General features: G+C 33.1%; 1 protein-coding gene across 1 annotated transcript; it reads left to right on the top strand.

Moving 5' to 3' along the window:
• Nucleotides 1–4,998: 4,998 nt before the first annotated feature.
• On the top strand, nucleotides 4,999–11,353 carry LOC120193449 (bidirectional sugar transporter SWEET10-like). The gene is made up of 6 exons (XM_039195937.1): nucleotides 4,999–5,050; nucleotides 5,172–5,208; nucleotides 5,295–5,505; nucleotides 10,510–10,671; nucleotides 10,776–10,895; nucleotides 11,001–11,353. Exons 1-6 carry the CDS (start codon nucleotides 4,999–5,001, stop codon nucleotides 11,211–11,213), a joined length of 795 nt encoding a protein of 264 aa, XP_039051868.1. The 3' UTR covers nucleotides 11,214–11,353.
• Nucleotides 11,354–14,055: the final 2,702 nt, after the last annotated feature.

Raw genomic sequence — 14,055 nt, 5'->3', positions numbered from 1 at the left:
TCAACTTCACAACGAAGGGACCGCTGGTTGTCAACAACAACTTCCCAATTTCAGAGCCAATTTCAACTTCACAGCGAAGGATATTGGACTCCAGACAACGCAAGTTCAACTTCACGACGAAGGGACCGCTGGTTGTCAACAAATAATTTCCCAATTTCAGAGCCAATTTCAACTTCACAACGAAGGATATTGGACTTCAGACAACGCAAGTTCAACTTCACGACGAAGGGACCGCTGGTTGTCAACAAACAATTTCCCAATTTCAGAGCCAATTTCAACTTCACAGCGAAGGATATTGGACTCGAGACAACACAAGTTCAACTTCACAACGAAGGGACGACTGGTTGTCAATAAACAACTTTTCAGTTTCTCCCGCGATTTCAACTCCACGACGGAGGATATCGTGCCACTCGAGACAACACAAGTTCAACTTCACAACGAAGGGACGGCTGGTTGTCAACAAACAATTTCCCAATTTCAGAGCCAATTCTTACTTCACAGCGAAGGATATTGGACTCAAGACAACACAAGTTCAACTTCACAACGAAGGGACGGCTGACTGTCAGCAAATTTTCTGGTTTCAGAGTCAATTTCAACTTCACGGCGAAAGATTTTGGCCCCGAAACAACGCAACTTACATTGAACCCAACTTCACGACGAAGGAGTCATCTGTAACACCATAACACCATAGTCTTCAGGTCAAGGGTCACCTTCACGACGAAGTACCTTGAATCAGAAGATGATTCAGAGGCCACTTGCCAAAAGCTCAGAGTCCAATTTCAACTTTACAATGAAGGATTTCGTGCTCAGTTTGAACTCAACCTCACGACGAGGGAGTCATTTCGTGATTCATATTGACAAACCAATTTCAACATCGGATCTCAACCGCAGAGGATATTCGATATGGCCGAAATTTGTGTCTTTAAATCTTTGCTCTATTGTCGTTACACGATAACGAGCAAAGAGGGGCAGCTGAAGACACTAAATTTCATATGTTTTAAATGATGTTGTTATATTATATGATATTTACTAATTATATTATATAATATACGTACTTATGTATTTTTTATGTTTGTATACAGGCCCATCACAAACAAAACTAGCCCACGTGTGTAGCCCATGCGTGGATCAGACCAGCCAGCTAGGGTTTCCAGAACCCTAGCATTCCAAGCGGCACCGTAACACGCCCCAAGCGCCGTTCCTCACGAGTCCTCGCACAACACGCTCTCTCCACACAGCAACCTCCACCAAACACGTAGCTGACTGGCCGGTTTTCTCGACATTGTTGTTTCATGCAAATAACCAAAAACGAGTCAATCACAAGAGACTATCAATAAAACCGGAACTAGAGAGCAATTTCAACACAACTAGGACTCCTAAAAATAGGGTATTTTGTGTCCTATAAATTAATGTAATCCCCACACAACAGGATACACAGATACTTGACACGAAATTACCAGACATAATACGAGCAAATAGATTGTAATCTCGAAGCATTTGTAACGAGTTTGAGGAGAAATAAAAAGGTAGCATCCTTTAACCTTCGTTTTTTTCGATTCTTTCACTTTTGCATGTTGAATATTGTAGGAGATTCGGCTTGGAAACGACCCCAAAAAACATTTTTTGGCCGATGAACAGAGTGAGGCCTTTATTTTTCGAAGCCTATTTCCTAGATCTGCGTTTTTAAGCCGATTTTTGAAAAGACACTTGGATTTTTGGACTCTGGAAAGAGAATGGTTTTTAAAAACGGCGGGTTTTGTGGTGGATCACCGCCGATGAGCGGCGGCGAGGTAGTGTCCACCACTTTCAGGCAGTGGCGCACGACCCCTGTTCTTGGAGACTCAAGAACATTACAGAGAAAATGGGAGAAGGGGATGGCTCTGGTTTTCAAAATGAAACAAAAGAAGGTTTTTTTTTTGTTTTTTTTAAGTTATATAGTAAGCCCGGATTCGATCCATCGACCCGACCCAATGCCATACGACCCGTGTGTTTTCGTTATAAGAAGGGTAAATCGCGTTTCGGTCCCTTTCTATTTCAAAAGACCTCGTTTGGACCCAGAATTTAATTTTCACATCGAATTTTCTTTCTAATTTGGCCACTATATTTTCCTTCCTTTTCAATTTAATCCCGACGAACTTCAATTTGGTTATTAAATTTTAATTCTTTTTTTTAATTTTTATTTATTTATTTACATATGTTATTTTATTTATATAAATATATATGTATATCACGTTTTATTAATTTGACTATATATAGATTTATATAATTAGTATTGTATATATATATACTTATATTATCTATTTTATATCCTATATTTATATATCCTATATTTATATATATACATATATGTTTTTCTACTATTTTCCTTTTTTTCTACTATTTTCATTTTCTTATTATTCTTTTGCCGTTATTATTATTATTATTTATATTTTTTCTTTATCGTTATTATTACATGTTATGTAAATTTATTATTTGGTAAATTTCACTTTACCATTGTTTCTTAAAGTCTTCCATTTTCTTTTGTATTGTTATTATTTCCTTTATGCTATGCATTTTATTTATATATATCTTTATTCATAGTTTTTTTTTGTCTTGCTTACATTTTTCTTTGCATGTATTATTTTCTCTATTTTATTGCATTTATGTTTATTTTCTTTATTTTATTCCTTTTTACTTTCTTTTTCATTTTTCCATCTAATACATCATTGGACTTTTAAAGAGTACGCTTTCAACTCATTAATGGTAAGTAATTCGGATCAAATTTTACATTTTAATTTAACTTGCAATTTTCTTAATCAAAGACAACTGGAAATTACGTAGTACCGAAAGGGCGGTTTAAAGGTGCTAATCCTTCCTTGACCGTAACCGACTCCCGAACCCGACACATCTTTGGAAAGACGCAGATCAGGTAAGAAATATGGTATCCGACAACCCATTTGTTTTAAATAAATGATCGGTGGCGACTCCAATCCACATTTTTCAAGTCGAAACCCAATTTCGGGGCCCAACCGAAAGACAGTTACGACAATGTCCAAGTGTCAAGTTCATGAAAGCAACTAACTTGGTACCGCCACTAACATTCACCGGTGCAAGGCCAGCAAGGCAAATATCTGAACCCAATAAATTGTTTTAAAATGTTGATGGTGCTGAATGGTGATGATATCTAATCGTAGAGGTAATCTTATTTATTCTGATGATCAAAGTGGGATCAAAGGAAAGCAACTATATATATGTATAGTAAATCTTATCATTTCAGGTGTGATTAGTGTGTGTTTAATTTTTAATTACCCCCACCTAACAGTTGAGGGCCTATCTTTGTCCCATGCTTTTGTGCTTTTGATTTTCTATTTGCCCCAAGAAATATACATGAAAGAGGAGGATATATATAATTTATGTTAGGAGTATAAATTATATGATGATTTAAAATGTTAGAAAACGATCGTTTTCGTCTATTCATCGTATGTCCACTTGGAGCTATCAGAGTCTGACTTTGAATTCCCTTATCTTGATAGAACGCAATAACCAAGTTTTAAAATTTAGCTGATGGGATTAAATATATATTGTATTTTTTTTTTGATAAATTAAGGGCGAATATAAAGCAGTGTATATTCAAAGACTTTTAATCATTTAATAATAAACGTTTATATTTTACATACGCGGTATTCAGACCTTGAACTTCAAAGAATAACAATAATTCTTTTAACTATCGAGGTTATCCGGTTCATTCCATATGTATTCTATTTTAATTCAAGTATATTTAAAGGTTAACCTAACTGATCTGATCTCTCAGCGTCCTATCAACACTAGAAAATAGAAAAAACAAAGCAAAAGATTAATGAAAAAGGCAAGAGATTACGAAATTTTAAGGATCTTCTATGACAAATCATTGAACCAAATAGTGCAGGAAAAAAAACAATGAAAAACTCATGCATATATGCGTGCATCTGTCTAAAGTTGGGAAGCTTTTAAATTCCGTACAGTAAAAAGGTTCGTTAATGTTGGTAGGTTTCCATTGTTGTTAATGACAAATAGAAACTATTACAGCTTTGATGAAGATGGGTTGGGTGTTTTGGCCTTTGGGATTCCCAAACATTGGTACAGAATTTCACATATAGACTTAAATATCATACTTTAAACATGGATATCTAGTAGTAAGCTCCCACTAACAAAAGAAACATACTCAATATTCAACTTTTTAGATATAATATTCATCGTTAATGTTTAATAAAATAATCATTTTTATTTTTATTTTTTAAGCACTTTACTCTCAAATATTTTATTTTGGGACAAAATATTTTCTAGTCGGATGAAAATTATTAATTGACTAATGGTCAATGTTTATCGTTAACATGACAATTTTTGTGTCTAAAGTGATGATGTGGTATGCGCCACATTATCACTTATGTGTATATGATATTTGACACATAATTACCTATGTACACGTAGCATATACCATGCATGTCATTATTTATGCATATGTGATATGTATCACGTCATCACTTATGTACACATGACATGTGTTATATTAACGATAAGCGTTATTCGTTAGTTAACTAACGGTTTCTATCCAACGAGAAACTATTTTTTCCAAAACAAAATGTTGGAATTAAGGTGCAACAAGAAAAAAAGAGAGTCAAACGTCAGGAGCATATTTTTTTTTATCATTATACATTTGTGTTTAAATATAAGAAATGATTTCGATCATAAAGATGATATATGTTTTTACTTGATGATCCATATTAGAATAATATCAAATTTCATCTAGTTTTAAAACAAACAAATATAATCATAGGATCATATAGTAGAATGCTTAAAAAGAAGGGGGAAAAGTCATTTTTCATGCAAAAGCAATGGATTGATTTCCCCTATATAAACCTCACCGCCTTGAACTATCTTTTGCATCCCATCTCGAGTGAAAGAAAGAGAGATCAAACACAGGGCATTTTCCCTTACAGTCCCAGTTTTATTTTTAATTTTTTTTTACATTGATCATAAGAGATGGGTGTGTTTTCAGCTGATAATCCATGGGTTTTTATCTCTGGTCTCCTAGGTCTATACACACTTCCTTCAACTTCACAATGTATTCAAGAGATCAGTTTCAATCTTGGTATTTAATAAGAAATGAGTGATATAAACACTAAGAGAGTTGATTATTTTGTCAATGTTTGCAGGTAACATTTCATCCTTCGTGGTGTTCCAAGCTCCATTGTAAGTATTTTACAAGGTTTTATCTGGTTTCTGCTATAGTACTAGGACAATCAACTGATGCAGTACGTAACATTGTTGATTTCCAGACCGACTTTTATCCGAATCTGCAAGAAGAAATCAACAGAGGGTTTCCAATCAATTCCTTGCGTGGTTTCACTCTTCAGTGCCATGCTTTGGATTTACTATGCCTTTGTCAAATCTGGAGCTTTCCTTCTTATCACCATTAACTCCTTCGGTTGTGTCGTGGAGACCATTTACATTGCTATCTATATTGCTTATGCACCAAAGCAATCCAGGGTATATATAGGGTTTAGACTTACTCTTTCTTATTAAGTGATTTAAACTTGCATTCATTTGTAAGAATGAACTGCATGCAGATGTTTAAGTGTGCGTTTGGTTCTTGAAATCTTACATTATTAAGGAAAATATTTTTTTTCGGAATTGTATTCCTACGTTTGATTCACGGAATCTTACATTATCAGGAATATTATTTTCCCAATAGTAACATTTTTTGGTTAAAATGATGGGAATGTCATTACCTCCAAATTCTTAGGCAATGAACAATTTTCACCACTTTGGATAAGAATACCTTTAGACTAATGAATTCTTTTTATAATGATCATTTATAAAAATAATAAATTCTTAAAAAAATATTTTATCATTTTCTAATTTATTTTACATATATAAATTATGTCTTTTTATTTTGTTTAATTAATCGTTTTCTCTTTATATGAAATGGTGAATGATTTTGCATGTTGTTGTGACACGTTTTTTGTCTCAAAGTTGAATTTGACATCGTCATCCCTGATAACACCGATTTTCTTATCTTGCTAATATATTTCTACTTTGAACATTAAAATTAAATTTTTTTATTGATAAATATTTGCTATCACTAAAGATATATCGTAATTGAGTTGTAAAAAAGTTGGTTTATCAACATAGTAACGTTGTTAATTTATTATATATGTTTTTATGTAAGTGCCGGTCATGTTTATCTCTCATATCTATTATTTTTCTAAATTATTTAATTAAATTTTTAATCATTTATTTATATAATTACATTTTATTTTTTAATGATTAGTTTGAACGCTTTGTTGATTTCAGGAGAAATAGTAAACTGATGTAATTTAATCTGCTCTATTTTTATAACCTCTTCTTATAACTTTATTATAATTACTTGTTATTCAATAAAATTAATGATTATTATTAATTAAAAATAAATAAATATCAAACATCACTAACAATGCATTTATGAAAGAGAAAATAATCTCAGTGACAAAAAAGCACATATAATATATGATTTTAACCAACTTTTTCCGGATTTGTCAAAATGACTAACAAAATCGAAATGCGATCGCTAATTCGCAACGCGATCTCCATTATCGTAAATCTATTATTGAAATTACCAGTAAATTTATCATCAATTTCAATATGAAAAACCTAAAATAATGCAAAAATTTTAAAATAAAAATAATTAAAAAAACTAACCCTCGGAGGTTGATTTTTCATTTATGAATGATTGTGAGGGATTTCTGACCGTGAATGGTTGTGAGGGATTTCGCCGGCGATGGGGACGGAAATCTTCGGAGATGAGGACGGATTTCGCCATAGAGAGTGAGAGATGGAGATGGGACTGAGTGTTGTGATTTTAGGTTTGAGGTTATGAGTTGCGATTACTGTGGACGGTTCAGTTTCCGATATATTAAGAAAAAATTCGTGTTTAGAATTTGAAAAAAAAATATGCGTTAATACGAATGACGCTATGTAAATCGCATTGCGATAGTCAGATTCGCATTGCGATTTTCCTAATTTGCATTGCGATTTACTTAATCGCGTTGCGATTTACGTATTCGCATTGCGAATTATGAAAATCACAACGTGAATACGTAAATCGCAATGCGAATTAGGAAAATTGTATTGCGATAGTCAGTATCGCATTGCGATTTTCCAAATTCGCATTGCGATTTACTTATTCGCATTGCGAATTGGGAAAATCGTAACGCGAAATTGGAAAATCGCATTGCGATAGTAATAATCACGTTGCGAATCTGGAAACTGATTTGCGATAATAGAGATCGCGTTGCGAATTAACGATCGTATTGTGATTTTGTTGGTCATTTTGACAAATCCAAAAAAAATTAATTAAAATCGTATATTATATAAGATTTTTGGTCACTGAAATTATTTTCTCTTTATCAAAAGCAGCAGTGATTGAAGTTTCTGGGTGGGTGGACCAGCCGTGAGATTAGGGATAGGAAGGGGTTTGCCTCAAATTTTGTTTAGTTTTATTTGAATTTTATAAAATTATAAGAGAAATATATTATGTTGTAATTAAAAATATGTCGAAATTTTATAAGGAAATACGAATCTCTCCTAACCATGGTGCTGAGCTCGATTCTAGACCGTTGATGGAGAATTACATGTTCAAGTGCGATTACACCTCAGGAAAAAGAAATAGTAATAAAGAAATAATGGCTTTTGGATCCCTTAAAAACGGATCACACGGGGGCAAGTGGGTTAGATAGATTCTTTTTAATTTTACGTATGGGATGTCCAATCACATGTAGCCTTTTGTTACCGTACAGGATTCCGTCCCCTCCACTCATCATATAATCCAATAATTAATCTTAGGCTTTTTCATGATTATTAAGGCTAACATAAGATCACGGCACCGCTCCAAGAAGGTCTTGGTTTAATTAATTGCATGTAAAACAAAATTTACATTCAAAATCTTAAATACTCATACGTGTTCAAACATATATATCGTTGCATTCATTACATTATTTTTTGGATTTATATGACTCTATGCTCGTACTTAAAGAATATATTTATATTGTTTTCTACCAAAAATTGTACTATACGGTGATGGATCGAAGGAAGCCATTAAGGATAATTTGAGGATGCGGTTAGGATAATTGTTACATGAAGATTTCAAATTATTATATTATTTCTATGAATAATTTATTTTTATCTCGTTTTTATCCTTTTTACAATATTAGAAGTTCGCTTCAAATAGAAAATTCTGTGTCCGTTCTCAAGAGCAATCAGAGGTGGTCGTCCCTTAAAAATATCGATTTCTCTCATATTTTAAATATATTTTTTTCTCATAAAATTTTATAAATGAGTAACTTTTAAAATATTATTAATATGTCTTCTAATAATTATATTGTTGTGCTAGTATTATATATTCTTATTTTGTGGGGTTTTGGAGTTCCTAATTGTGGAAATGTATGTCCAAGTTGTGGAGATGGATGAGTAAATTGCATGGAGAGCTCTAATGTGACTAGGGATGGGGTTGGGTTTTTGGTCCACCCGACCCGATCCAAGAACAAGGAGTTCTCCACCCGACACCTGACCCGACCCGACCCGATCAAAACAAGTTTTCATCCGATCCGATATATAACTTAAAAACCCTACTCGATTCGACCCGACCCGAAATAATAAAAAATATTTATATTCAATAAAAACAGTGACTTAATTGAAAAAAAATAATATATAGAGGGGTATTATTGTAATTATTCCTAAATATATAAAGTAAACTTATATATTTTTTCAAATCGGATATTTCTCACCCTAAACCCGACCCGAACATCACATTAAAAAAAACATGACCCGATCCTAACCTAATCAGGCCGGGTTCAGGTCCATGCCCATCCCTAAATGTGACCCGGTGAAGTGTGAGATGTAAACTTTAAGAACCACATGGTGGGTGACACATCATAAAGGGAACATTGTAGGACCCAAACATGGGAGAATTGGTGTAATATTACACGTACTAGAAAAAAATATGTAAGGTTAACTATGTGACAAGTAGGGGGGATTAATTAGGTAGAGATTAGGGGTGCTTGCATTAATTGAAGATCAACCGTCCTATTTGGGATAATTAGGGCAACTGGCTATTAGGGATGGGAGCTTATTTGGAAGTTTAATTGCCAAAAGCTCTTTACCTATTTGCGACGAGTGATTCTAAAAACTCACAACATTCCTTTTAATATTGGCCATACATTCAAAATCAAATTATGACCGTATCTATCAAATTAAAAATCAATGATTTATTCTATTAAAAAAATCAGTGATTTATCGATTTTATAGGGTTGTGTTAGTCATAAATTAAATTAATTTGTTAAGTATGATTAATATGTTGGAATAGATTATTAGTCGAACCAATAAATAACCAATTATATATACATATTTAAATTTTATGAATTTAGAAATAAAATCTTAAAATATTACGATTAATATGAACTAAGTCAGTTAATCGAATACACAAAATAGATTGATGTTTACCCAATACTTGTGTTTAAAAATCAAATTTTATGTGAATCAAGAATGTCTTACATCTTTCTATTTAATGCTATAAACATAAATTAATCTTATCGAAACAAATATAACTACAAGGAAGATAAGTCTCTTATCAGATATTTAATACTAATACATTCTTAGAGTTTTGAACTCCAAACATTGATTAAATTAGAACAAGTCTTGAGAGTTAGATTTTAATATAATTGATTTGTAATAATCATATCTTTAAAATTATGAATTTGATAAATGAATTTGTTTTTATTAGAAGAAATGGAATTGTAAATATGTTTAAATATAAAATAAAACGTGACCACATCTTCGTTGTCCTTTCCTCCTCCGCACTCACCTTTCCCATGGCTATAAATATGAACCCCGAGATCGCTTTGTAAATCGTGGGATTAAGAGTAAAGAGCAAGAGCTTCACTTTGCTAACAACACATACTCTCTCTTTTAGAGGGATTCAGAGAGAAAAATATACTACACTGCTTATACACACACACATACATATATACATCATCATGGCTCTTCACCTCACTTGGGTTTTCGTTTTTGGCATTTTAGGAAACGCTGTTTCATTCATGGTCTCTTTGGCTCCACTGTGAGTTTTCTTCTCAGACGCTCTCTTTCTTTTTACTATTGTTTTAGTGAGAATTTGTGTTACTAATGGAGGATTATTTCCAGGCCTACATTTTACCAAATATACAAGAAGAAGACATCGGAAGGCTTCCAGTCGATTCCCTACGTGGTTTCGCTCTTCAGCGCGATGCTTTGGATTTACTATGCACTGCTTAAGAAAGATGCTATGTTCCTCATCACCATCAACACGTTCAACGTTTTCATTCAAATTTTTTACATTGTTACTTACTTTTACTATGGCCCCAAGAAGGAAAAGGTATCATCTCGTCATCCATATCTACTGCTTCAACATATACATTTACACACACACATATATATATATCTATGAAATGATTCAAATATGAGGAAATGGGTGAATTGCAGATTGTGACCGTGAAGCTTATGCTTCTCTTCAATGTTTTCGGATTCGGAGTTATCTTTCTCTCAACTTTCTTCCTACCAAACCCTTCCATTCGTCTCCTAGTGTTGGGTTACATTTGCATGGCATTCGCACTGGCAGTGTTCGCAGCACCTCTCGCAATTGTGGTGAGGATCACCGATAACTTTTTAACTGAATAACGTGTTATCATCTGATTTAATTACTGACAATATATAAAAAATAATTTAATTTTTGATCCCTCTTATTGCAGAGAAAAGTGATTAAAACGAAGAGCGTGGAGTACATGCCATTTACTTTATCAGTGTTCCTTACCTTAGGAGCTGTCATGTGGTTCTTATATGGCATTTTCTTAAAAGACATGAACATTGCCGTACGTTATCTCATTAAACTACAACGAAATGAATTTACTTGGACATAAATTCTTTCTCTTCTAATTTCTAGCGATAGTTGAATTCCAAATATTTTGAATCAACAGGTTCCGAACATTCTGGGGTTCATCTTTGGTGTTCTTCAAATGATACTTTACGCAGTTTACAGAAACCATCCCAAGAAAACAGTTGAAGAATCCGATCTAAAGCTTCAATTATCGGACCACTCAGTCATCTTCGATGCTGCCAAGCTCGGCTCCAATGTCTGCTCCGATGTATCGAACAACAATGGAAGGGATGATGCTTTGAACAAAGTTTAAAAAAAGTAATTGCATATTGTGGGTGCTATGAAAAGCGGTTTCCACTTGGAGATGTCTTAAGCTTACGTGTTTACTTTGATTTTGCATGGGAAAATCTGGGATGAAGTTAACCCATGCAAAAACGATAACATTTTAAAAAAAATAATAATGATGATCACATGCTTGCATGCATGGAGTTCTCCCCCTCTTTGTCTCTTAACTAGGCTACTCTTTAAGTATTTGTGTTATGTATATAAGATTTTGTGTTATTTATGCGACACAGGTCGATTCAGATTAGCACCAAATGTTTTTAATATTAAATAATTAATTACTTTAAATAAATAAATTAATCTGCAAAACAAATCTAAAAATATTTACTCTAATCCAATTAAATCAATAAATATGTCTAGTTTCAAATCTTTGAACATAAAAAAAATTAACTTTGTCTCATTATTTTAACTTAAAATTTCTTTTAATAATTTTGTCTCATTTTTCTCTTTCTTTTTGACTTTTGTTTAGTCGACAGTGACATTAATCTTAATGTTGATTACCGACTTTTAATGATTATCAGTTATCTAATTTTTTTCATTCTATGTCCTTTGTTTTCTTTTTTTTTTTGAGGTTTTGTTTTTTCAATTTTGAATAAGAATCTATGTCTTTGTGACATGTTTTTCTCTGCTTTTGTGGCACGTTGCTTATAACTTTTGATATGTTTTTTGCATACCTTTGCGACCGTTTTGGTGCTTGCACAATGACCCTCGCGACATCTGTTTTTTGATTGGTTTGTCGATGGTTACATATTGTTAGATTTCCTCTTTGGTAAAATGTTATTTGCCAATATAATCAAAATTATGTAGCAAAGCAGCCTGCGAGATAGTTTGGTTTACTCATCGCTCTTTTTATCACTTCTTAAAGCGTCTTGATCCATAGAGACAATAACTTTTTATGAAGATTACTGAGTTCTTTTGATGTTATATATCTTTCTCAATAAAAAATTTATATACTTCGTATCATTAGTTTTAATATTTTATTTTTATAAGAGTATTTTTATGATTATTATCCATAATTTTTCTCTATGTTTAGGTGTATTATAATTATAATTCTTATAATCGTTTTATTAATAACATCTAATTGCAATTTTTTTTTGCTCGGCAAAGAACAATTTATTAACTTAAAACAATAAATAATGTTCAACTTATGAGCCTCATTAAAAACCTCCCTAAAACTTGGAAGAAAAGAGTACTACATAAGAAAACACAATACAAACACTGCAGTCCAACAACAAGAACCAGAACACACAAATCAAAACATTACACCAAATAGCCATCAAAGCAATAAAAGTTAAAACCAACAAAGCAATAACTTCCTCGACACCAGCACCTCTTACAGATTCAACAAAAACATTACCACTAGCATCTTAACGGGCAACCAGACTGCAGGAATAAGCTCTTCATAATGCCATCAAGCTAGACTGCAGGAAGTTCTCAATAATACAAAACTAACACCATCCAATCAACCGTTCCACCATAGAATATGAACTAGCAAAACAAAAACACAAACAGACCACTACTTCTCTACAACAAGTATCCCAATCCAATTAAAATCACCTTAGGAGACATTTCCACAATGAACAACGTCTACCCCATCCACCTTACCTCCACAAAAAGGATCAAATCTGATTAAAAAGCATCAAACTTCGCATAAAAACAGCATAATATAACTGAAAATAACACTAATCGAACCAAATACAGAAAAAAAGACCAGATCACTTCCTTTAAATGCTCCATTAAAGATGTTAATTCCAAACTTGACGCTCCTCCACTTTGGAATCTTCCAAACAAAACTAATTTGACATCAAAATTCAGACCATGAATCTATCATCGCTTTGCAAAAAAAAAAAAAAAAACACTGCTCTGTAAAACTATGCAATGATTGATTCCCCTTGGACATACCAATATGATCGAACTTTTGTCTCCAAATAACATCCTGTAATTCTACAAATTTCTCTCCATACAGTCAATAAAATCTAATTGCAATTGTTAAAAGAAATCTATCTCACTTGCAAGTTGAAGTAGTTGATTTATAGTAGATTAGGATGGCAAAAGTCTAGTAGATTTACTACCTATAAATATTATATCATATGAATTGTTTAAATAGTAATACATATACGTGGCATGCCTAGCCTAAAATATATATATTACAATATACTACTAAATCATTAATGTCTAGAGCTATATATTAATTATTCCTATATGTAGATGCTCATTTTGTCCGGGACGTCTTATGTGTATCCTTATGATTAATTTCTAGTTATTACTAAGTTAGTAGGATGACGTTAGTTAGGGTTATCATTAATGATATAATGGATTTCATAGTGGTTACGTGTTCTATATTATACGATAATATAAATTGAGTACTTATAAATATTATAGTATTTATATATATAAATAAGTAAGTAAATAAATACTAATTAGTGTTTTTTTTATGTTTGTTACATGTCAAATTACAAGAAGCTGGATCAAACTGGCCCAAAAATCAGGCCCGAATAAAGTAGTAGCCCAAGCTGCTAGGGTTGAAGAAACCCTAGCCTGCATCTTGTTGCCCAGCCGCCGCTCGCCCTGGACCGTTAGATATGCTTCTCATCTAACGGTCCAGATCAAAAGTCTTTAAGGTTTCATAACCCTTGAGGCGCCGCCTTCCACGAGAACCATCGGATCTGGACCAATCCAACGGTCCAGATCGAGCCTCTATCGACCGCTCATCTCCACCAGTCAGCTTCCATCGACTGCGCAGACTCACAGTGCACTCCCAGATCTGTCGGCCACCCACGCGAAGCCACTACCGCCGGCCGTGATCTGCTCGC

The sequence above is a fragment of the Hibiscus syriacus genome, unplaced genomic scaffold (assembly GCF_006381635.1).
Source record: "Hibiscus syriacus cultivar Baekdansim isolate YM2019G1 unplaced genomic scaffold, ASM638163v2 tig00116996_pilon, whole genome shotgun sequence".
Lineage (NCBI taxonomy): Eukaryota > Viridiplantae > Streptophyta > Magnoliopsida > Malvales > Malvaceae > Hibiscus > Hibiscus syriacus.
The sequence above is the reverse complement of the archived record's forward strand: the minus strand, read 5'-3'. Positions and strand labels throughout refer to the sequence as shown.

Coding starts and splice junctions, on each gene's coding strand:
- LOC120193449 (XM_039195937.1), top strand. CDS start 4,999: ATGGGTGTGTTTTCAGCTGATAATCCATGGGTTTTTATCTCTGGTCTC. Junction 10,672..10,775: donor CAGCACCTCTCGCAATTGTG/GTGAGGATCACC, acceptor CTCTTATTGCAG/AGAAAAGTGATTAAAACGAA. Junction 10,896..11,000: donor TAAAAGACATGAACATTGCC/GTACGTTATCTC, acceptor TTGAATCAACAG/GTTCCGAACATTCTGGGGTT.